The following is a 25143-nucleotide window of genomic DNA, read 5'->3' as shown; positions in this document are numbered from 1 at the left end:
TATATGTCAAATAGCAGAACATTGTTGTCATTCATGGGTGCCTTCTTGGGGTGAAGATAAATGTTATAATGATGGTTGGAATAAAGGTGTGGCTTTGATTACTAAGCCTTTCTCTGATTTTTTACTTTTTTTCAGATTAAATTTGACAGTGATGGTGTCTGTGTTTGCTGTGAAATGCAGCATCAAACATCGGGCTGCAGCAACCTTGGAGAAACGCTGAAACTGAATCCACTGCAGGAGTGTAATGTTGTGAGACTGACCCTAAAGGTGGGGAGTAAGAAGGATTGTCACTTTATTATAATTTAACACAGCAAGTGGATTTTGATAAAGGCATGTAGTGAAAGTTGTTTGTGCGCTGTCAGCTGCTTACTTATTCATAACAAAGAGACTTAGCAGAAAATGAGAACCTGATCCTGCAAACATGAAATCAATAAAGCTACTCATGTGACTAAAGATACGTGCTCATCTGTTTGCAGGATTGTTGCCTGTATTTGTGCAGCATAACCATTTTGTTAAAGGTTGAGTACGCCCCAGGGTACACCTACAAAAATCTTATTGGTTGAGGGCTTATAATTGTAATCTTGATGGTGCCATTTTGATTAAATGTTTCTTAAAATATTCCATATAATAGAGAATAATTTAGGAAAAACAGATTATCCAAAAAGCTTCTGTAAAAATCCTTCCAGTGTGAATTCCATATTTATTATTTCTGCTGTGTGGCTTTGAAAGCTCTGTGTTCTCTGACTGTTCATATTAGAGAAAAATATCTCACTAGGCACATGAAGAAATTACAGCTAATCAGGCAAACAACTGACAGTGATAACGCACACCTTCTATAATTATGATTAGTAATGACTGTTGATTGCTGCAACAGAAAACAATTGTTGTACGTACTCAGGGCTTTATTCTGCCTTTTGTTTGAAATAAGCACCCCACTTGAAACAATACATCTGTAACGGCATGCAGGCTCTGTCTACGCTGCCTTTTTTTAAAAAAACTTGTGTCTTTCCACTATCACCACTTCAGCCCCATTGGTAGTAGCGAAGGTGGGAGCCCTAATGTGGAAATTTTACCAAAGCTGACTAATCTTGTTTACAACAAGTTTAGAGAGCATGGTAGGAAACAGTGGCTGCCAAAAACCTTTTCCACATTAAAATGCGTGTGTGTGAGAGTATGTACGCACGCTCATACGTGTGTGAATTTGGTTTTGAGTCAGTCTTTGTTTATGGTGCCTTTGATAAATATGACCAGTATTTACATATTATATTATATTATATTATATTATATTATATTATATTATATTATATTATATCTTATATATGATGACTTTGGGCCTCTTTTATGTGTTTTTTTTGCAAATCATATGCCTCATTCTTGCTGTTAATCCAGAATAAACTACCCAGCCATTTCAGCTGTGGATATAACATAAAGCAGTAACATATCTACGATTATACATACTTGAATAATAAACAGTTCTTCAAGTGCTTACTCATGTCCTTTCCATATTAGGTGTGTGTGCTTGCCACATGCACTGGTGCCAGAAGTTTTTCCCTCAGTGATATCTGTAGGGGACCATCTCCGGCGCCCCCGGAACAGCATGCGCATGCCATGGTATAAGGGGCACCACTGGCTCCTCCCACCTTCAATTCCTTCTTGCCACCAGTGATGGTGCTGGAAGTCTGCTGCTTCGGCTAGCATAGCACTTCATTCAGTGTTTCTTTCTAACATTTCCCTGTAAAATAGTTGTACATAGTTAATAATTCCCTTAGAGTTAGTTCTAGTTTAATTGGTCCCGGATGGGACTCAGCTTAGGGACAGGGTTCCAGTCCAACCCCAGGACCATAGGGTAGGGCAACCCCTCTATTACCCTCACCCGCTTCTAGGCAAACCTTCCCTGCACCTCTAGGGGTACCTGAACCACAGGATAATACTCCCCATCCCCGTGGATGCATTCCACCAGCATTCTTTCTCCATGGATAAGCCAATGCAGCTTTTCCAAGCATGGCTGTATGAGGGAGCGGGCTGAGGCCATATCCACTAGACCCCTCTGGGGCTTTCTCCCCACCCGCATGGGGATGCTGACTATTCCACACCTCTTAATTCCACCCCCGCAACCTTGATCCAACCACGGAATTCACCACAGTCCGTCACCAGGCAGTCACGGCTCTTATGCTCCGGCTGTCCACAGCACCAGTATACAAGCTGTCCCGGACGGCTAGGGGTTCCCTTGTGCTCCTCCCATCGCTTGTCTAATGGCTTCCCAGTGGGATGCACACCGGGTTTCTTGCCTCCCTCTGTGTCTTGCAGGTTCCGATGCTCCTTCAGGGGGAAAACTGCCTCTGTATATTCCTCCATCCTTTTGACGGCGGCTTCTGTGGTGCCAGGTTGATGTCACTGCACCCAGACCCGCATGCTATTGGAGAGGCACTGCACAAATTGTTCAAGGATCACCTGATCCATAATCTGCCCCACTGTTTGGGCATCGGGCCTCAGCCACCACGTTGCCTAGTCCGTCAGTTTCTGGGCTTAGGCCTGGGGCCGCATGCCCCCTTCCCACCGGGCTGCCCGAAACTTTTGCCTGTATTTTTCCAACGAAAGCCCCAGGCAGTCCAAGATGGCTGCCTTCACACAGTCATAGTCTCTAGACTGGGCATCCGTCAGGGCCATATACGCTGTGTGCACCTCCCCAGCAAGATATGGGGCTAGCTTAGGGCCCTGGTTGCCCTGTCCCATCCCGCGGGTGCCATTTCCCCTGGACAACTCACCAGTTTCTGCAGAAGCTGCTGCTGCACGGTTGCCTGTTCTTTAATGAAGTCCTGCAAAGTCCATTGTTGCTCAGCCTGCCAAGCCAGTAAAACTTGCTTCTACAGCTGGTGGGACTGATGAAAGGCCTGCAGTATCTTCTGCATCTCTCCATGTTGCTCCGTGAACCACTGCAGAGTGCCCTCCATCTCCAGGTTGCCAAACTGTGTCTCTGGCAAAGGATCCCAGAAAAGCCCCCACATGTAACAGGGTTCTTCCTGGGGCCTGCTTGCTCTCCCCAATAAGGCTCAGAGAGGTGGAAGGGTTGCTGCAGTTGGGTGTGGTGAAAGAGGTTCCTCACAAGTACAGGAACAAGGGTTTCTATTCCCAGTACTTTCTAATCTCAAAGGCCGAGGGCAGTCCATGGCCCATCCTGGACCTGTGAGACCTCAGCAAAGTTCCACATGGTCTCCCTGGCCTCCATTGTCCCCTCCCTGAATCTGGGAGACTGATATGCCACCTTCAACTTGAAGGACACATATTTCTACATAGCAGTCTTTCAAGGTCACAGACACTTCCTATGATTCATGGTGGGAACTGACCACTATCAGTTTGCAGTCCTTCCATTTGACCTTGCAACAGCACCAAGGGTGTTTACCAAGTGCATGTCAGTGGTAGCTGCTTACCTCAGGTGTCGCAGTATCCAGATCCTCCCATACCTCGACGACTGGCTCATCAAAGGCCACTCCAGGTCCCAAGTCCAAAGGGATGTTGCGGTGCTGCAGCCATGTGCCGATCCCTGGGCCTGCTGGTAAACCACAAAATGTTAACGTTAGTTCTGATGCACAGGATAGAGTTCATCGGGGCAGTGTTCAACTCTCCCTGCACCAGAGCTTTTCTACTGCAGGAGAGGTTCCAGGCATTCGTGGACCTCATCGCAGGAGTCTCTGCATTCCCTGTGACCATGTTCAGGGTTTGCCTGCACCTGCTGGGCTACATGGCAGCATGTACGTATGTCGTCTGCCATGCCAGGCTCAGGATGTGGCCCTTACAGCCGTGGCTGGCGACAGTCTATTCCCAGTCCAGAAATCACTTGGAAAAGGTCGTTACCATCCCACCAACGATACTTACCTTGCTGCAGTGATGGACCGACCCCAGCGCAGTCCTGGAATGAGTTTCATTTGACAGCCCTTGTCACTCAATCAAGTTGATATTGGATGTCTCGGACCTGGGCTGGGGAGCGCACTATGGCAGCCTCCAGACCCAGGGCATGTGGTCCCCGGTGGAGATGACATGGCACGTAAATGTCAAAGAGCTCAGAGCAGTGCTTTCAGCCTGCAAGGTCCTTTCTACAGCACCTGCAGGCAGGGTGGTGAGAGTATTGACGGACAATATGTCTTTGATGTTCTACATCAACAGACGGGGAGCACGCTCGTCAGCCCTCTGTCAAGAGACTCTCAGATTGTGAGATTTCTGCTTCGACCACCTGGAGGCCTGTCACCTCCCCAATGTCAATAATATGCTGGCAGATCACCTCACAGGTCCTTTTTCTAACACCATGAGTGGTCGCTCCATCTGGAGATAGCAAAGATGCTCTTCCAGAGGTGGGGAATTCCCCAAGTAGACCTGTTTGCCACCAGACAGAACAGGAATGTCATCACTTCTGTTCCCTACAGGGTCTGGGCAAAGACGCCTTCTCTGATGCCTTCCTCCTGTCATGGTCAGAGGGACTGATGTATGTGAGCTCAAACTAGCTATAGGAATAAAGGGAAACAAGAAGACTTTTTATCAATACATTAGAAGCAAGAGGAAGACCAAGGACAGGGTAGGCCCACTGCTCAGTGAGGAGGGGGAAACAGTAACGGGAGACTTGGAAATGGCAGAGATGCTTAATGACTTCTTTGTTTCGGTCTTCACTGAGAAGTCTGAATGAATGTCTAATATAGTGAATGCTTATGGGAAGAGGGTAGGTTTAGAAGATAAAATAAAAAAAAAGCAAGTAAAAAATCACTTAGAAAAGTTAGATGCCAGCAAGTCACCAGGGCCTGATGAAATGCATCCTAGAATACTCAAGGAGTTAATAGAGGAGGTATCTGAGCCTCTAGCTATTATCTTTGGGAAATCATGGGAGACGGGGGAGATTCCAGAAGACTGGAAAAGGGCAAATATAGTGCCCATCTATAAAAAGGGAAATAAAAACAACCCAGGAAACTACAGACCAGTTAGTTTAACTTCTGTGCCAGGGAAGATAATGGAGCAAGTAATTAAAGAAATCATCTGCAAACACTTGGAAGGTGGTACGGTGATAGGGAATAGCCAACATGGATTTGTAAAGAACAAATCGTGTCAAACTAATCTGATAGCGTTCTTTGATAGGATAACGAGCCTTGTTCATAAGGGGGAAGCGGTGGATGTGATATACCTAGACTTTAGTAAGGCATTTGATACGGTCTCGCATGATACTCTTATAGATAAACTAGGAAAGTTCAATTTAGATGGGGCTACTATAAGGTGGGTGCATAACTGGCTGGATAACCGTACTCAGAGAGTAGTTATTAATGGCTCCCAATCCTGCTGGAAAGGTATAACAAGTGGGGTTCCGCAGGGGTCTGTTTTGGGACAGGCTCTGTTCAATATCTTCATCAACGATTTAGATGTTGGCATAGAAAGTACGCTTATTAAGTTTGCGGATGATACCAAACTGAGAGGGATTGCAACTGCTTTGGAGGACAGGGTCAAAATTCAAAATGATCTGGACAAATTGGAGAAATGGTCCGAGGTAAACTGGATGAAGTTCAATAAAGATAAATGCAAAGTGCTCCACTTAGGAAGGAACAATCAGTTTCACACATACAGAATGGGAAGAGACTGTCTAGGAAGGAGTATGGCAGAAAGAGATCTAGGGGTCATAGTGAACCACAAGCTTAATATGAGTCAACAGTGTGATACTGTTGCAAAAAACGCAAACGTGATTCTGGGATGCATTAACAGGTGTGTTGTAAACAAGACACGAGAAGTCATTCTTCCGCTTTACTCTGCGCTGGTTAGGCCTCAACTGGAGTATTGTGTCCAGTTCTGGGCACCGCATTTCAAGAAAGATGTGGAGAAATTGGAAAGGGTCCAGAGAAGAGCAACAAGAATGATTAAAGGTCTTGAGAATATGACCTATGAAGGAAGGCCGAAGGAATTGGTTTGTTTAGTTTGGAAAAGAGAAGACTGAGAGGGGACATGATAGCAGTTTTCAGGTATCTAAAAGGGTGTCATCAGGAGGAGGGAGAAAACTTGTTCACCTTAGCCTCCAATGATAGAACAAGAAGCAATGGGCTTAAACTGCAGCAAGGGAGATTTAGGTTGGACATTAGGAATAGGTTCCTAACTGTCAGGGTAGTTAAACACTGGAATAGATTGCCTAGGGAAGTTGTGGAATCTCCATCTCTGGAGATATTTAAGAGTAGGTTAGATAAATGTCTATTAGGGATGATCTAGACAGTATTTGGTCCTGCCATGAGGGCAGGGGACTGGACTCGATGACCTCTCGAGGTCCCTTCCAGTCCTAGAGTCTATGAGTATGCGTTCCCACCAATTCCCTCATCAGCAGAGCCCTCTCAAAGGTAAAGAAAAACAAGGCCCAAGTCATCATGGTTGCCGCGGTGTAGCCACACCAACATTGGTTCAGCACACTGATGGATCTGGCAGCGGCTGCTCTCTGGCCCCTTCCTGGCCAACCAGATCTGCTCTCATAGATCATGGGCAACTTCTACACCCCAACGTCACCTCCCTCTACCTGACAGCATGGATACTGTATGATTGCGCTCAGAGGAGTGGGCCTGCTCTTACAAGGTGCAGCAAATCCTCCTGGAAAGCGGGAAGCCTTCCGCTAGAGCAACCTACCTGGCCAAATGGACAAGGTTCTCCCACTGGGCATCTCAGCGTAGCATCTCTCCAGCATGCTCTTCTTTGCAATTTACCTGCTCCATCTTAAGAACCAGGGGCTGGCCCTCTCTTCCATCAGAGAGCACCTTGCAGCTATCTCCACTTTTCACTTGCCGATCCAAGGTCAGACAGTGTTCTTGCATGACATGTCAGTCCGATTCCTGAGAGGCCTCGAGAGACTCTTCCTGCTAGCTCAGACTCCTGTCCGACAGTGGAATTTTAACTTGGTTCTCTCCAGGCTCACAGGTCCTCTCTTTGAGCCTATGGGCTCCTGCTCCCTCTCCCACCTGTCATGGAAGATCACGTTCCTTGTGGCAATAACATCCACAAGATGAGTGTCGGAGCTTAAGGCTCTGACATCTAAGCCACTGTATACAGTGTTCTACAAGGATAAAGTTCAACTGCGACCCCATCCAGCCTTTCTGCCAAAGGTGGTGTCTTCCTTCCATGTTAACCAGGACATCTTCCTCCCGGTGTTTTGTCCCAAGCTACACACCACTGGGAAGGAAAGAAGGCTGCACGCCCTGGACGTTAGATGTGCCCTGGCGTTTTACCTGGAGCGTACCAAGCCCTTCCGCAGGTTGACCCAGCTTTTCATCGTGACAGTAGACGGGATGAAGGGCCTTCCGGTTCATCGCAGAGGATTTCCAACTGGATCACCTCCTGCATCCCTACCTGTTACAAGCTGGCACAGGTCCTGACACTGCCAATTGTGAGGACTCACTCAACCAGAGCTCAGGCTTCCTCGGCGGCCTTCCTGGACCACGTGCCTATCCAGGACATTTGCAGAGCCACAACATGGTCTTCGGTTCGCATGTTCACAGCACGTTGCCATCATTCATCAAGCCAGAGACTTGCTGGGTTCGACAGAGCTGTGTTGCAATCTACACATCCGTGAACACCTACCTGCCTCTGTTGGCACTGCTTGGGAGTCACCTAATATGGAATGGACATTAGCAAGCATTCGAAGAAGAGAAGATAGTTGCCTTTTTCCGTAACTGGTGTTCTTTGAGATGTGTTGCTCATGTCCATTCCATGATTCATCCTCCTTCTCCACTATTGGAGTTTCCGGCAAGAAGGAACTGAGGGTGGAGGGAGCTGGTGGCACCCCTTCTACCACGACATGTCCACGCTGCTCCAGGAGGCACCAGCGATGATCCCCTAGGGATACCACTGAGGGGGGGGAAATTCCGGCACCGGTGCAGTGGCAATTACACCCACCTAAAATGGAATTGACATGAGCAACATATCTCGAAGAACACCAGTTACGGAAAAAAGTAACTGTCTTTTTTACTTCTGTGATTAATAGCTGGGGAAAGCAGGATACCTGGCAGACAAATGCTCTAATCTGATATGACAAATCCTATGGTGGATAAAAATTTTGAGCCATGCAGTTTCTCAGGAAAATTATTGATCTTAGTGAAAAAAAATCATTTAAATATTGTCAGCCTAGCATAGCCAATTGGTTTCTTTCTGGTTTGCGTATAATCAACAACATTAACTAAATGTCTTCATTGAAACTCAGTTGTTATCAAAATATGCCCTCAGTTACTCCTGCACAATCCCAGTGAAAGTATTAAGGTTGAATGGTAATAACCAAAGGCATAATTTGAAGACAGTGGGGTTGCACAGGTGTAATGGAGGATAGCACATGGCTTGCAGAGTCTTTTTTACCAGTAATGGTGCATAAGCCAAAAAGAGCACAATTTAAATTATGAAGTGGGGTCTGCATAGTGGCAGTTTGAAAAAAGTCTTACTTTGTAATCTGAGCATATTTTGATATGGAAGTTTTTGAGACAGAATAAATGTGGAACCCCATGATGCTGTTTTTACAAAGTCACTTTTCAGAGAAGAACTGCACTTTAAAACAAAGCTGTAATGTATGACTCTAAGATCTCCTGTGGCAGTGGATTTCATGGGATTTGACCTTAAATTGTGTGAATTAATGTTTCCTTTAATTTTTAGACTCAGGAAGTACTATACATATTATAGAATGCTCTGAGTTATAAAACCTGCTGCCAAATCGAATTTCTCTAACAAAAATATAGAAAGAATATGCGTTAGGGAATTGAAGGACTTATCTATACTGACTTTTGGCTCAAAAGCTAGTGTGTGATATCTTCTTTGTTTCACTGAGAAGACTGCCCCAACTCATTGCTACTTTCTCTCATGCTTGTGTAATGCTGACAGACCATGGTCGGCGGCAGTCGGGATCTAACGTGGGATCTCTGGAGGCATGAGCCTCTGCTGTATGAGTTAAAAGACACGTCTCTTAGCCAAGGCTGTATCAAACTCATCAATCTCTAGCTGCCACTAGAGGGGGACAGAGTGCCACACCAAACAGCCATGGGTTACAATTGCATGAGCAAATTCTGTGTGTAACTTAAACTGGAATTTTGGGGACTCAGCATGAGGAAAGGCCATTTTAGGTGGAGGACATCATTACTGTGATTATCAAAGTTATGATGTAGCTAAAAGATTATTGATTCCTATGGTCTGTATACTAGCACTACAGGGGTAATAAAACACAAAATATTCGTTAATCCAGTTAGCATAGTAGCTCTTCTCCAATCCACCCCCCTCTGGTTCAGGAGCCTCGAAACCATAGTTAAAACATTCAAAAGTGGCTAAAAGGTCAAGGAATCCAATTCCCATTACTTACAACCCTAACTGTCCTCTGTGCCTTTGAAAATCTTTTCCATAGCTGGAAGTCCTGAAAAAATGACTCAGAATGGTTTCAGCTACTTCTCCTGGATACACAGAATAGGCACAATGAATGATGGCAGTAGAAGTTGTGCCATCTCACTTACAAGGCCAATCAAAATCTGTGTCAACCAGTTTCAAAATTGAGAATGGGAGGAAAAATTTGTCACAACATTTTTTACATTAGTCTTAGTAAATTTTTAAAAAATCATTAATTTTCATCAAGAATTTTAAGAAAGTGGCTAAATTTGCTCTTCATTTTTTGAATGTTTAATATTTTTAAAATAGGCATATTTTTATGGGAAATGGTGTTAGAGGTATTTTGCCCAGCTCTACTCAGATTTAATATATACCAACTTTGTATTATTGGTTGAGAGAGGGGGGAAAGGATGTAGCCTACGCTGAACATATGACAAAAAATGTGCAAGAGGAAACTGTGAGCTAAAACATCAAATATTGCAAAATACATTTTGTTTATTTTATTGATTTATGGAGCATCACATCTTACAATTAATTGGCTCTTCTGGAGCTTGATAGAAAAATTGAAAGGACCCAACACAAGAAGTCCCTTAGGTACAACATAAAAAGGGTCATTACTTAAATTTCTGAAATACAATGTCCTTGAAGTAAATAACTCTCCAAATGCTAGAAGAATTGAAGCACTAACTTGTTCTTGTTTAAAAAAGAATCATCACACCAGTGGGATGATCCACATTAGCTCCCCCTTCCTCTTTCCCTCTCCCTCTTAACTTTTTTCATCCCTCCTCTCTTCTCCTGCTTTTTCATTTCTTCTCCCTTTCTTGTTTTGCTCTTCTCACTTCTGTTCTCCTTTTTCACTTCTCCCTGTTCTCCATCTCGTTCTGTATATCCTCTGTAGTCTGCAGGACACCAAGCTCACTGTCACAGCTCAGGGCAACTACACTTGTATTTCCCCCTCCATCATCCACCAAGGGCCCTCACTCTAGTCTCCTGGTTCCTCAGCAGTCACCTCTCTTGCATAGAGACCTGCATCTCTCTCCCTCCTGACCCAAGGTTTATTTTGCTTTTTCTTTTTTAGGCTGCACAATTTCCTGCCTACACTGTGATATTCCCAGCAAGCCAGGCTGCCTAAATAAGCCACTGTTTATGCTTTGCTTTCTCTTCAAAAGCTATGAACTACATAATTGCAAGCAGTTATGAGTTACCACACAGTTCTTTCTAAGTAAGCATAGTTATTTTTCAGGTGAAAGCATTAAAGAGAAAACATATTTAAAAACCATAGAAGAACCTAGACACATGCTAATAAGCTAAATCAGAGATCACCCCAACTCCAGCAAGGGCTGTGGTGAGACTCAGTCCTTCAAACTCCACCAAGCGTTTTTTTCTGTGGTTGCAAGTTCATAATAGCCTCAGCTTAGAACTAGCACCCCCATGAAAAGTTCAGTCTTTCCTTTCTACAGCTTGGGCCTTTGATCTTCAGATTCCAGGAATGGGTAATCATTAGACAATGGTCCCCTTCTCAGGATGTAGCTATAAAAGTCTGGGGTTTTGCATAAGTGGAGGTGGGAAACTTGCATTCACCTCCCCCTAGAGATCCCTAAGAAAACCACTTGACCCAAAAGTCCATTCTTGTCTGGACCATTGTTCAGTATAATCCTTTGAGGTTCATAACACTTCCCAGGGTTCACATCTCATCTCCCTCCTAGAAAAGTTACATATGAGCCCAGTCCACAATAAAACATAACCTTTGGATTTAACACAGTGAATTCCAAAGATAGTTAACCTTAATTTTAAAAGTTTTTTTCAAGGATATCGCAAGAAATTGCACACTCTCTCATATCTGTCACTTTAACACATTGGGCAAGTCCAACAATGACAATCCAACTAGTAGAGGACAGTGTTTGAGTGGACTGACAAATTTAGCGTAGTAGTAATTGTAACAATAATGAAAATAGTTTAGTAGGGCTCAGTAACAACTCCATAGTTAAAGCAACTGTGTCAAACTAACAGTCATACTTTTGCCTGAGTATTTTTATCTATGATTGTTACAAATGACACCTTAGATTACTTTAGCTGCGAGAGATTGGAGAAATAATATTTTATTCTTTTTCCCCTCGGCTTTCTTTCTTAGTGCATTTTACAACCTCTGTTTCCCCAGTGTATCCAGTTAGTTTCCCCCGGGGTTGCTTGAGGAATTGTCATTATAAAACCACAAAAATGTCAGAGAGGGACTTGGAGTAAGTGCTACTACCTGAAATAACTTTATAATCACTTTTGTAATTAACTAGAGTTAAAGCTAGCCATGTCCCTATAAGGTTGCAAACAATGGTGTATTATCTTAAACTCAATCTTCTATTAAGCTGTTGACAGAAGTACAAAACATTTGTATGAAAATAGTGCTATAAATGGAACCCAGTAATCATGGGGAGTCTTGAGTCAGATGAGTATAGTAAATACTGACATGCAGGAAGAACAGGCTTACTTCAGGAAGTAATAGAATGCAGTGTGTTCTCAATATATCTTGAGATGACAGGGGCCACAGAACAACTTGCAACAGTAAACTGGATTGAGTCTAATGATAGTACATATCTTGACTAACCCAAAAAAGCAAGCATTCTTTCATGCTGAGCCTGAGAAACAATATGGAAGACAATACTAAAGGAAAGTAAATTGCAGAATCATTTCAAATTGCACTAACAATTTCCTTCATATTTACTACCATTGCGAGAACATGTCTAGCAAAGCAGTTATTAAAACATCAGCAGCATTTTATTTTTGCTAATGTGCTGCCACCGTTATTACCATTGTCAGAGTTGCATTAGTGGTAGTGCAATGCTACAGAGTTTTGGGACATACCAAGGTACAATCCAGACTAACGAGTAGCTGTGTTACCCTTGCCCTCTAACCTAGGGTGCCCTTTGCTACTGTAGCCGCCAGCATGGACTGCTCACAAATAGTCTCCAGAATGCAAGTCTCTGTATGTCTGAGCCCTCTCTGGGACAATACAAGTTTATATCAAGTCTTGTTTCTTTAATAGAAATAATATGCACACAACTTGCCACCCCGAATGGAGTTTCCCAAACACTTCAATTTAAACACACTGGATTAGAAAAAACAATAAAACAAGTTTATTAACTGCAACGAGAGTGATTTTAACTGAGTGGAAGCAATGAGGAATAAAAGTCAGAAATGGTTACAAGAAAAGTCAAGATAAAACACATGTTAAATTCAAAGCAAGTTTTCTCTACTGCATGCCTTTAGCAGTCTTAGTGACCAAACTTCTGAGGTCAGGACTCCTCCTCCCAAAATCCAATGAATGGTTCTTTTGTTGCTTTGGGAGCCATGAATGCGATGGGCAGGGAAAGAAGAAGTGGGGGTGCCTTGGGGTGTTTTTCCCTCCTTTTATTGTTTCATACATTTCCAGCTGGGTTCCAGGAAACAAAAACTCTGGGGGGAAGGATGTTCCCTGCTGCTTTTTCCTCATCTGTTTGAGCTTCCTTTGTTTCCCTCCCTGCTTGATGACTCTGTTTACTGCTTAAATTGAAATTAAGTAGAGCACACATTCCTTTGTCTGAGATGGACCTGTTTGCCAGCCTCGGTTTGAAACGTGTTAATAACACCTTACAGTGGAATCTTATAACTTCACATTATGTTCACAATATTGCCACATACATTTTATCAGGCAATACTGACCAGCAAATTATGAGTTTTCAAATGATACCTCACTAGGCATACTTTGTACAAAGATTATTACAATAGTGTGAACGGTGTGAACATAGATACATTCTGTCACAAGTATAGTTTGTATAGTTGGCACATCTTTTATTGTAAGAATCAGATAGCCAGCCACTTAGAATAGCAAAATGGTAAAGGAGATCCTTTCCTTCTTATATAATGTTACTGCACAACTAAATCCATTTAGCTCTAGTTAAATAAAAAGCTCTGTGGACCCTTCAGAAGGGACTGGAACTAAAGGTCACGTGACTAAGAGTTGCTGATTGAATTTAAGTGTTTTCTATCAAGATTATGTTGCTGCCATTTTTTTGATCTGAGAAAGCTTCAGAAAAGAGAAAAAACCATTCCTTTTTAAAAGTAAATCTTCCAAGCCTTGGAAAATAAATCCCCACATTATTCTGAGAATCATCTCATTCGTACTGGAGAAGGAGAAAGGTTGGCTTGTAGTTGTAAAGGTAACTGTTAGCTTGGAGGCTGATAACCCTTAGTTAGGGTAATATCCTTAGAAATGGCTACTTCAGAGAGAGGAACTTAGAACGCAGGCCAGTGCCAGACCGCAGACAAGATCTGACACGTCCAGGGCATTTGACAACTGTATAATCTACCCCTCTAACCTAGCTTGATACAAGATATCAGTGGCTTAATGACTGCTCAAAACCACCACCTGTCTACAAGCCAGAGTAGATTCAACAAAGCTACAGTGAATCAGGCTGATTTTGATCAGTGCAAGATTTGTGGTGAACAAACAGAAAGGAGTTTACAACTGCATGACTGGTGAGACACCTACCCCCGCGCCCCCCCACCCCCCTCCATATTACTGAGACCTGGCTGGATGGTACTGCCAGCTCTGTATTCTTTCCAATTATCCTGCCCAGGCAACTCAGCTCATCACAGGTCTGCAAGTGGCACTGAACTTGCCTTCTCCTCTAACTTCAAATCAAAAAAGTACTTTACATAAGACAACATGAATTCACTTATCTAACAAGAGAAAGTTGTGATCACTAATAGACCTCCAAAGACTAAAGGTTCAGACCTTGATATATGAGGCAGTAAAATACCCTGCACCAGTTATCCTAGGTAACTTCAACATTATCATCGACAAGGCCTCAGATACAACTCCTCCCAAACTCTTTTCCTTGCTTGACTCCATAGGACTTTCACAGGTCATTTCCAGACCAACCAGTACACCTGGTAACACATTGCACTTGGTCTAGTCAAGATGTAGAGGACTACAAGCAGTGGTCAGAGCTCTTTCAGATTCTAAGCAACTCAAGAGACCTTTGATCCTGTTCTTTCTGTGAAGGCTTATAGATCCAACCAATTTCTATTACATCATCCAAGGTGTCTCCTCGAGAAGAGCTTTATGTAACATGAAAGATTTCAGCAATAGAAGCAGGTCCGATAAAAGATATTACCTCACCATCTTACCTCTCTAAGGTCTCTCCAAGGCAATAATGTTCTGGACCTGAAATAGTTAAAAAGATCACCGAAAGCTTTGGGACAAGGACCGCAACCAACATATCCATTCTTCAGGCACAGCAGATTTATCTACTTCAAGAGTAAAGCTGGGTTGTTCAGGACACAGCAATGTCTCAGGAACTAACCCAAGACTACGGAACAAACTCCTATAGGAGCTGAGAACCACTGCGAATCTTGCTGTATTTTTTACTGAGTGAATGGCATACATGGGACCTTGCCTTCGCTAATGAACATACACAAATAAATAAATATAAATTTTGATCTACATGCAGATTTTTTTCTTCTTGGGAGAGAGAAAGGAATAGAACAAAGGGATAGAAAGACACAAATCACATCACTACTGAAAATTACTCAAATACCATTGTGAAGGGCAGTATAAGAACCTGAAAGGAATAGGATAGAGGGAAATATTGTATGAAAGACGATGAGGAGACAAATTGCAGTAAAAAGAAGATGAAACCAAACAATATTGAATTCCAGCAACTGGAAAAAAATATGCTGCATCCTAATTTTGACCTTTTGTGTTATTAGCTTTGTGATAATCAGGCTTGTATTGTACCATGCTACAGAAAAAGCAATGTAGGCATTCTGGATAAAAACACTTATGCATAAAACCTGATCTTGTCACAGAGGAACAAACAGACTAATCAACATAACAAAGCAGGCTTTGCTACTGTTAGAAAATCATATTAAGAAAATTGAATTTATGCTCTCTCTGACACTGCAGCGGCCTGTTAATTTATGTTTGATAGAATCATGCTATGCCTAAGAATGTTGGGTCAAATTCTGGGTGTTACTTTTCACCTTGGGACAAATTGAGTGTTTGTATAAATCACAGAAACATTACATAATTCAACATTATTGATTGCCTCTGCTTAAGAAATTTCCTGGGTTGTAAGAGGCAGATGTATATTAGGAGTAAGGTGCACTGCAAGAGCCATTGATGGATGTTTACTGCGCCTTTCTGTACTATCCTTGATTCTGTCCATTGTTGTTAGACCAACACTTTGATAAGCAACCATACACACACGTCAAACAATTATTTTTTTCTTACAAAGATCCTGTCAGTATACATGGCCACAACATACAAAAACAAATACCGGTATGATTAATGTAAAAATTTGGGGAATAAGGTATTTTTATCATCTTCTGTGAGAATGAGGGAATGAACTTGTGTTTCTATGTTTTATAAACATGGACATAGTAAGGAGGTATGGAATAAAATGTGTTCAGTGTGCAGATGACACCTAGCTTTAGATCTCTCTCTCTCTCTCTCTCTCTCTCATATCTAGCTCCATGAGTGCAGATAAACATTTTCCCCAGTCCCTGGGTAAGACTGGGGCTTGGTTTGGGAAGCTGTCTGAGACTCATTCTGGCCAGGAAGGGGGTGATTATGATGGATTAGGGGAAGCAACTAGTGGATTTGGCTGAGGTTATATCAACCACTCAAGTGTGTTACATTCTCAGCTGTTTCTTAAGAATCAAATAGCAGCAGTGACCAAGTTGGCATTTCCTAATCTGTGTCTGGAAAAGAAGCAGGAAGCTGCATCCTTTCTTCTAACATCACTTTGTCATCTCTGGATTAATATGTGAAAGAATGATTTTCATGTGATATGCACAGGTTCATTCAAAGCTGGACTCATATCAGTGTGAAAGGTTTACAAGCTGAGTTGTAAGTCTATAACGTAGGTGTTGGGCTTTATTATAAATATTTCACATGACTCCAGCTATTGTTTTTATTTCTGGGCATTTTCTGATGTCCCACAAGTTACTTTTTTTTTAGAATAACACACTCCTGAACAATAGATCAGGGAGTTGCTTCTAGGGAGTACATTTGCAAAATAGTGTGGAGTGATTCTAAAGAGAGGAGCAGGGATAAATGTCTACATATATCACTCTGAAAATATTTCCCATCCCAACCCCAGATCTTGTAGAGAAGCCCATAGCCAAGTAGTGGTTAGCTGGTGAGGTAAGAGCAAAAGCAAAACATTGCTGAATGCTAATAGTTGCTTTCTAGTATAGACGAGGCTGTCTTAAAGATATGTATGTGGAATGAGACTGCATTCCTTGTCAGCGCTTTGTTAAAGGGATTTGAGAACAAAAAGTCCTGTAGAGTTTAATAGAAAATGATAGCTTTATTTAAGTTCTTTTGAATGATCATATTAAATTACATCTCTGCTATAGAATTCTACAGAATTGTTTGAAAATCCTTTACATAGGATGTCATTCTCTGTTAATTTCTATAGCAGCCTACTGGTTTCATGCCTATTCTGTAAGGATAGAAGTGAATCCCTGCAATAGAGATGTGGGGAGCTGAAATAAGAGGGGCAGCTGGGATTTCCATTGTATTGCTCAATCCAAATATGTTTGTACAAAGAAAGAAGAAAAAGAAAACAGCCAATGCTAACTTTTAAGGAAAATATGACTGTACACAAGATGATTTTGGATAATCTTTGCAAGAAGAGGCCAAACTTATTCAAAAGTTTCAACAATAATGGTGGCTATAGTTGTCTCCAGTTAAGGTCTTGACTGCATAATATTATGTTAGATCTGTGTAATGTCTGTTCAAACTATGTTGCCTTTCTTTTCCAAAAATATCCTTCATTTTTATTCATGAATCCTCATTATTTGCTTGATAATGTCACATCTATTCCTTCTCTGATTTCTTCCCACTATCACTATATAGCTTCAGTCATATACTGGACAAAATTTTCATTTCACACATGCAGCCATGGATTTTGAAGATTGATATTTACGTTATATGAGAGAGATGACCAATGTGTTTTTTCCTCTGTGACTTCAATGCATATTTTGTAATTAAGAGTATAACTCATTGATGAATAGGACCTATATTGTCTTTTTCAACCTGCATGCAAGAATCTTAATTGTGCTATGAAATATACAATAGAGTTTGTTTTATTTTTCTGCTAAAGGTATACAGATCATGGCTATAATGTGACACTTCATTGGATTACTTTAGAAACTAAATTACCAGATCTGCAATGCTAGATAATTGTACTGTCTTCTAAAAGGCATTCTTAATATCTTTGCTGTGATAGAGTACTATCTGTGCATAAAGTGAGTGCTTAAGCCTTCATTGTAATAGGCAGGTGAAAGTCATTTCTTGTGAATTTAGTTCCCATTTTTGTGCATGTCTTTACAGTGGAATATGACACAGCAAAGCCTAAGGTATTGCTTTGATATACAAGGCAAGAAGCAGAGCCTACAGATATTTTTTTGTCACATGAAATGCACACTTAATTTTTTGGTGGTTTGAGCTATAACTTTTAACTTTACAAAATCAGTTTGTAATGATTTGTTCAACCATTCCACTTTCAGTCTTCACTCTTTCTTTGCAGACAAGGTCATGGTGACACTTTAAGGTGCTGGTATTACTTCCTCTTCTTCAACATCTGATCAATATATGTTGTCTTCCTTCAGAATTAACTTGCCATATTAGAGCATATCAAAGATAAAAGTAAATCAATAGAGTCTTATGGAATGGATATTCAAACTATCATGCTTATTTATACTTGTCTGAAGCTTCCGAAAATCAATTGTATGAAAATATTTAAATATATACTCTAATTTGGATAGAGGTTTTTAACTTAGGGTATGTCCACACTACCCCCTGGATCGGCGGGTAGCAATCTATCTGTCAGGGATCGATTTATCGCGTCTCATCTAGACACGATAAATCGATCCTTGAATGTGCTCCCGTTGACTCTGGAACTCCACCGGGGCGAGAGGCAGAAGTGGGGTCGACGGGGGAGCTGTGGCCGTCAATCCTGCGCTGTGAGGATGGGAGATAAGTCGATCTATGATACATCGACTTCAGCTATGCTATTCTCACATCCCCTTCCCCTCCCCCCCCCCCCCCCCCGCCTGTAGACCAGGCCTTAGATTGTCCAGGGAAATCATGAAGTGCAGGTATAATAATTTATTCTGTGGGTTGGTATGTTATAAAACAAGTGGATGTCTTCCTTGGAGTAGGAACTATTTGCACATATATGTTATAGCCTATAACATTAAACACTGAAATAAAATACTTTTCTCCATTCTAAAAGCTTGATTAAAGAAACACAATTTCTTCATCCCTGGAGTAACTAAAAAACAAACATTAAATCAAAATAATTTCCTAAATTGGTACAAAACTCCAGATATTAAACAAAATAAATTATTTTATTTAGTCTTGCGACATGTCTGTAATGTTAATTGCTAGGAAATTGTCTGAGTCTGAACTAATTCCAAATAACATTTTGTAAATTACAAAAGCACCTCCCATCCCAAGAAAATCAATGTGCCCTTCCATGTTAATTTGGAAAAAAAATCATTGATGCAATTTTGGGGTTTCAACTTTTTTAGGAAGTTGGAGTTTTTTAGCACTGTCCCCTTGTCTTCCATAATCTTTTCCTCAGCCTTCAGTGCTGTTGTTCACTACGTCTTTTTTATCACTCTGTCCTTAATTGCCTTTCGTGGCCTGTTGTACCTTGATCTCCTCCTCTTGTTCTATTTGCTCTTTCATCATTTCCCTTGGTGATTATTTGTCATGCTCTGTACTTCTTCATCTTGAACATCCACAGAGAATAGTTCTTGGTCCTCTCTTCCTCTCCCCCCTCCCCCCTATCTTATCCCTGGGAGACATTATCCATTCACCTTCCTCTGAGTTTCCCTGTCCATCTTGTCTCACCTCTGTCTGTGTTTTTAGACTGCCAAGTTCTCTGAGGAAGGACTGACTTTACTTGTGTTTTTGTACCTCATAGATAATAAGTCCTTAACAAATAATAAATAATCATTGAAAAATAGTACCGTTGCAAAATGCAAAATCCTTCCCATGTGTGAGTGATTTTTGTTTGCAACTGAATTCGTTACTAAAATCTGCTTATATCCCTCTCTCTTTTAATGGCATTTGAACAAAGGGTCAGTTGTCCTATTGCATTTTGGGAGAAGGCAGAACTTCTAGCTCCACAGGCTTCTCTTTCCTCCTTCTGGAATTAGGTGTGAGTCATAAACTGGGTCTCAGTTCAGCATTGATCCTTTGTATGTATAGACAATATTCTAGGATTTATGGGAACCAGTTTCTCTAATTCCTTTGACTCTTCCAGTTGGAGCAACTGATTCTATAATCTAAGTTAAAAACACCGCTGCCCTTGAATTCATGAGTAAAAGAGGCACATAGAGAGTAATTTCATGGGTGAAAAAGTTTTACTGCTCATTATCTCTTTTCAGGTTATTGTGATATAAGAAATGAAACACTGTAATTGAAGTCAATCAAGAGTAAAATAAATCATCTTTACAGAACTGCAAAAATGGGGTTGCTTTTAGACCTTGATCAGTATTGATGTTTATCCCATTGTGTTCAGAGTTCTTGATTACAGCCATGTGTTTACACATCTACAAACTTATTTTATTCCCTTTCATTTGTTGACTGTACTTCCAAAAGTTCATGGGAATTAAGAGCCTTCTAGAAAGCGATTAATCTTTTATTTTTCCACAGGAAACCAGTCTGTTGTGCAAGCAGAGTAGAAGCCTATTGTAGGGTTCAGTAAAGAGTTATTAATTCAGTAAAGTGTGTTTAGGCTAGGACCCTTGAGCTAGGCTTTTTTTTTTTTCCTTCAACTTTTTTTAACTAGATTGAACAACATAAATAAAGCACTTTTTTCCTAAAAAATATAGTGTTTTAAAATCAGAAGAATAAGAATTAAGAAAGTAAAATCTGAGACTCAACATTGGCCTCTGTTATTTCTGGAGTAAAATAATCCTGGGTAGATTGAGATATAATTTCTCAGGTCTGTACATTAGTGTGTTGGGCAGCTTTCCATACAATGTCTGACAGAAATAAGAGGTATTTTATAATAAAAGTGATTAATTGGTAGTGGCATGTTTGTGTTCTGAATGTTAAATTCACTGAGTTGCTATTCAGGCATATAGTTTAATTGACGGTACAATTTATGTGGTGTGATAAGAGGAGGTGAAGGAGTGATTAAGTAGATACAGTAAATTCTACATTTGTTTGAGTGTTGTAGAGATGTTATGAAAAATTTATTTTTTGTGCTGTCCCCCTCCGAAATTTTCCTTACCTTTTTGGCACTGTACTCCCATTTGGCATACAAGGGAGTGGAACACTATGAATTGTTTTGATAATAAGAGACACAATAAAGAAATCAGAGGGTAGCCGTGTTAGTCTGGATCTGTAAAAGCAGCAAAGAATCCTGTGGCACCTTATAGACTAACAGACGTTTTGGAGCATGAGCTTTCGTGGGTGAATACCCACTTCCTCAGATGCATGTAATGGAAATATCCAGGGGCAGGTATATATATGTGTGCTAGCAAGCAAGCTAGAGATAACGAGGTCAGTTCAATCAGGGAGGATGAGGCCCTGTTCTAGCAGTTGAGGTGTGAAAACCAAGAGAGGAGAAACTGGTTCTGTAATTGGCAAGCCATTCACAGTCTTTGTTCAATCCTGAGCTGATGGTGTCAAATTTGCAGATGAACTGAAGCTCAGCAGTTTCTCTTTGAAGTCTGGTCCTGAAGTTTTTTTGCTGCAGGATGGCCACCTTAAGGTCTGCTATAGTGTGGCCAGGGAGGTTGAAGTGCTCTCCTACAGGTTTTTGTATATTGCCATTCCTAATGTCTGATTTGTGTCCATTTATCCTTTTCCGTAGAGACTGTCCAGTTTGGCCGATGTACATAGCAGAGGGGCATTGCTGGCATATGATGGCGTATATTACATTGGTGGATGTGCAGGTGAATGAACCAGTGATGGTGTGGCTGATCTGGTTAGGTCCTGTGATGGTGTCGCTGGTGTAGATATGTGGGCAGAGTTGGCATCGAGGTTTGTTGCATGGATTGGTTCCTGAGCTAGAGTTATTATGGTGTGGTGTGCAGTCACTGGTGAGAATATGTTTCAGGTTGGCAGGTTGTCTGTGGGCAAGGATTGGCCTGCCACCCAAGGCCTGTGAAAGTGCACATCACACGATCCATTGTCTACAGCCAAGCACTGAGGTACAACCGCATCTGCTCTGACCCCTCAGACAGAGACCAACACCTACAAAATCTCCACCAAGCATTCTCAAAACTACAATACCCGCAAGAGGAAATAAGGAAACAGATCAACAGAGCCAGACGTGTACCCAGAAGCCTCCTACTGCAAGACAAACCCAAGAGAGAAACCAACAGGACTCCACTGGCCATCACATACAGCCCCCAGCTAAAACCCCTCCAACGCATCATCAAGGATCTACAACCCATCCTGGACAATGATCCCACACTTTCACAGGCCTTGGGTGGCAGGCCAATCCTTGCCCACAGACAACCTGCCAACCTGAAACATATTCTCACCAGTGACTGCACACCACACCATAATAACTCTAGCTCAGGAACCAATCCATGCAACAAACCTCGATGCCAACTCTGCCCACATATCTACACCAGCGACACCATCACAGGACCTAACCAGATCAGCCACACCATCACTGGTTCATTCACCTGCACATCCACCAATGTAATATACGCCATCATATGCCAGCAATGCCCCTCTGCTATGTACATCGGCCAAACTGGACAGTCTCTACGGAAAAGGATAAATGGACACAAATCAGACATTAGGAATGGCAATATACAAAAACCTGTAGGAGAGCACTTCAACCTCCCTGGCCACACTATAGCAGACCTTAAGGTGGCCATCCTGCAGCAAAAAAACTTCAGGACCAGACTTCAAAGAGAAACTGCTGAGCTTCAGTTCATCTGCAAATTTGACACCATCAGCTCAGGATTGAACAAAGACTGTGAATGGCTTGCCAATTACAGAACCAGTTTCTCCTCTCTTGGTTTTCACACCTCAACTGCTAGAACAGGGCCTCATCCTCCCTGATTGAACTGACCTCGTTATCTCTAGCTTGCTTGCTAGCACACATATATATACCTGCCCCTGGATATTTCCATTACATGCATCTGAGGAAGTGGGTATTCACCCACGAAAGCTCATGCTCCAAAACGTCTGTTAGTCTATAAGGTGCCACAGGATTCTTTGCTGCTTTTACAATAAAGAAAGCCAATCTATATTTTTCCCAAATAAAAATTACATTGAAATGTGTCCTTTTCTAGAATTGGTTCCAAAGCCCTTTTGAGTCTAGCATCTTTCTGACATTCATATAGGTGCACAGAGGGGAAAGGCTCAAAGAATGTCTTTCTGTGGTAACACCAGCCACATTCACAGCCTCTGCACTTGTTGAATGGGATGTTTGTAGAGATGGCGGCATGCTGTATCATGCTAAATGATGGTGCATCTTGCTGCATACTTTATGCCTGGGAACTCAGGAGGGCTTGCACCACCCCCAGTATAGGTTATTTGTAAATTACATAATCTTTCCCATTTTGATCCTAAAATTGTGGTGTTTTTCTCTCAGTATTGAGTGTTCATATTATACCCTTAACTCCAGATGTGACTAGCTAACAAGATTTCCCTACCTCTGTTTTTTGCAGGCACTCAGTATTTAGCAGAGATAAACTTTATTATAATTTTCTATTTACTCTAAGATGAACGATAGATTTGGGGTATGAGACAGCATTTTTCAGCAAATTACCATTCTATTAGTATCATCTAGATATGATAAGAGGTACCAATTACATTTTGAGAAGTGAATCTTTGAAAATGTGAATGTACTTACTTAACATTCTGTGTTCTTTGCTTACATAGGACCAGATGCTGCCATCATTTCCAACACTGAATTGAGTCTCATGGCATTTATTTTCTTTGGATTCAATATTACATCAGAATTTTTCTTTTGTCCCCATCATGTAATCGTGTATGTTAGCAGTTGCTGTAAATTACTTTGGCAAATTATTTTTTCTGCAGTTGAATTCTCTGAGTAATAAATTGATCACTCATTTTTTTTCCCAGTCCAGTTTAATAGTGAAATCAGAGAGTGTTTTTCTTCATCTTAATGAAAACAAGCACAATGTTTTTTTTGTGTGACTAAATTATTTTTAATGTATTATACTGCATATTTTTATCATATAACATAGTCTCCAAAATATAGATATTAAATGACTTTAAAGGTATTTTCAGGAACACAATGCCTGCAAAATAATGGTTAATTAAATGATACAGGCTTAAGAGCTGCCCTCGGCCTTGTGGTGGACAGCCATATTGTAAGGTATGAAAGGAAAGTGAGGATGGGGTTTCGAAGGATGAAGAAATGTGTTTGCAGGGGTCATTTGAGGAGGGAACAGGACTGTGCAAAGTTCCTGGGCTGGAGCAGGGAACCCAGCTCCTCAAGACATTGGCGCTTCATGGGTTCTTCACACTCATATCTTGCCATCTCAGTGCATTGAGCCCAGAGCAGCCAGGGGAGCCAGGAGTTGTGCAGTAGGGTAAGGGTGTGCACAGTTTTGGGGTCAGAATGGGGGTTATATGAGGATTTAATTGTGAGAGAGGAGCGGCTCTCAGACAAACCTTCTGTGGTTTGTCAAATTGGTGCACCTTTCTGATGAAGTACAGGAAGCTTGTCAAAGAGGAGATTTTCTCCACTCTACAACTCCCCCAAACTCCTCCTGACTCAATCCTCACTTCTCCCTATCACCTCACATGTCGGTTAGTGTGGGTTAGAATTGGAGAGCAGATCTGCCTATAGGTAGACATGAGACAAGCAGGTTTGTTTGAGATGAGGAACTAGGGGAATTATATTGAGGGGGGACACAGGGAGACTAGAGATGCTGTCGGCCTTAGGTTCCTACCAATCATGGCTTATCCCATCCCAGAAAGAAGCTGTGGAAGAGAGTCCTTCAAGTGGCCTAGAGAGGCTGCGAGGGATGCAGCCAATCAGAGAAGGGCTGTGCTGACTGTTGGGACTCAGCCAGGACAAGATCCTGAAGTAAGAGTGAAGACTGTGCTAGTGCTGTGGGAAAGTGGCCCAAGGGAAATGTAGCAGCAACGTGGTTTAGTTAGCAGCTGTCCACAGCGTCCCGTTATCTATAGCAGTGGTTCTCAAACTGGGGCCACCGCTTGTGTAGGGAAAGCCCCTGGTGGGCCGGGCCTGTTTGTTTACCTGCCATATCCGCAGGTTTGGGCGATAACCACTCCCACTGGCCGCAGTTCACTGCTCCAGAACAATGGGGGCTGCTGGAAGTGGCGGCCCCAGTTTGAGAACCACTGATCTACAGGGTCGGAACCTGGAGTAGTGGGTAGGCCCGGGTCCCTGCCATTAGCCACTGGGGAAGTAGCCTGGACTTTTAACTGAACCGTTTAGTGGCCTAGCTGGCTTTGTGCTATTTTGGGAATGCTTCATCATTGAAGCTTTAATTTTATAGAAACTAAAATTCAGAAATGAAAAGTTAAAAGGCATCTCTTTTTTTTGTATTAGTCATGAGTTTTTCAGAGTGAGTCTGTTCAGTGGTGCAAAGATGCCTTTATTTTACAAGAGCATTTTACGTCCTTTCTTCAGTTTCTTGATATACAGTGTGTAAGTTCTGCAGTAGTATTCAGTTCAGAATAATTGGGTTTTTGGGTTGGTATTTGTCTGATATATTTCTATGTGCATTGCATCATTATTTCTTAATCACACACACAAA

The 25143-nt window shown here is 41.9% G+C and overlaps 1 protein-coding gene across 3 annotated transcripts in view; it reads left to right on the top strand.

Annotated features, from left to right (window-relative positions):
- ENTREP2 (endosomal transmembrane epsin interactor 2) overlaps positions 1-25143 on the top strand; it is a 399527-nt gene that overhangs the window by 294395 nt on the left and 79989 nt on the right. For 2 of the 3 annotated variants that reach the window (XM_050967969.1, XM_050967968.1), the window contains one exon: positions 136-267. The exons of the other annotated variant lie outside the window; for it this stretch is intronic. In XM_050967969.1, the coding sequence (XP_050823926.1) occupies positions 136-267 (132 nt within the window). The remainder of the gene's footprint in view (positions 1-135; positions 268-25143) is intronic. 3 annotated transcript variants of the gene reach the window in all.

Source organism: Gopherus flavomarginatus, chromosome 9, assembly GCF_025201925.1.
Source record: "Gopherus flavomarginatus isolate rGopFla2 chromosome 9, rGopFla2.mat.asm, whole genome shotgun sequence".
NCBI classification, from domain to species: Eukaryota; Metazoa; Chordata; order Testudines; family Testudinidae; genus Gopherus; species Gopherus flavomarginatus.
The sequence above is the reverse complement of the archived record's forward strand: the minus strand, read 5'-3'. Positions and strand labels throughout refer to the sequence as shown.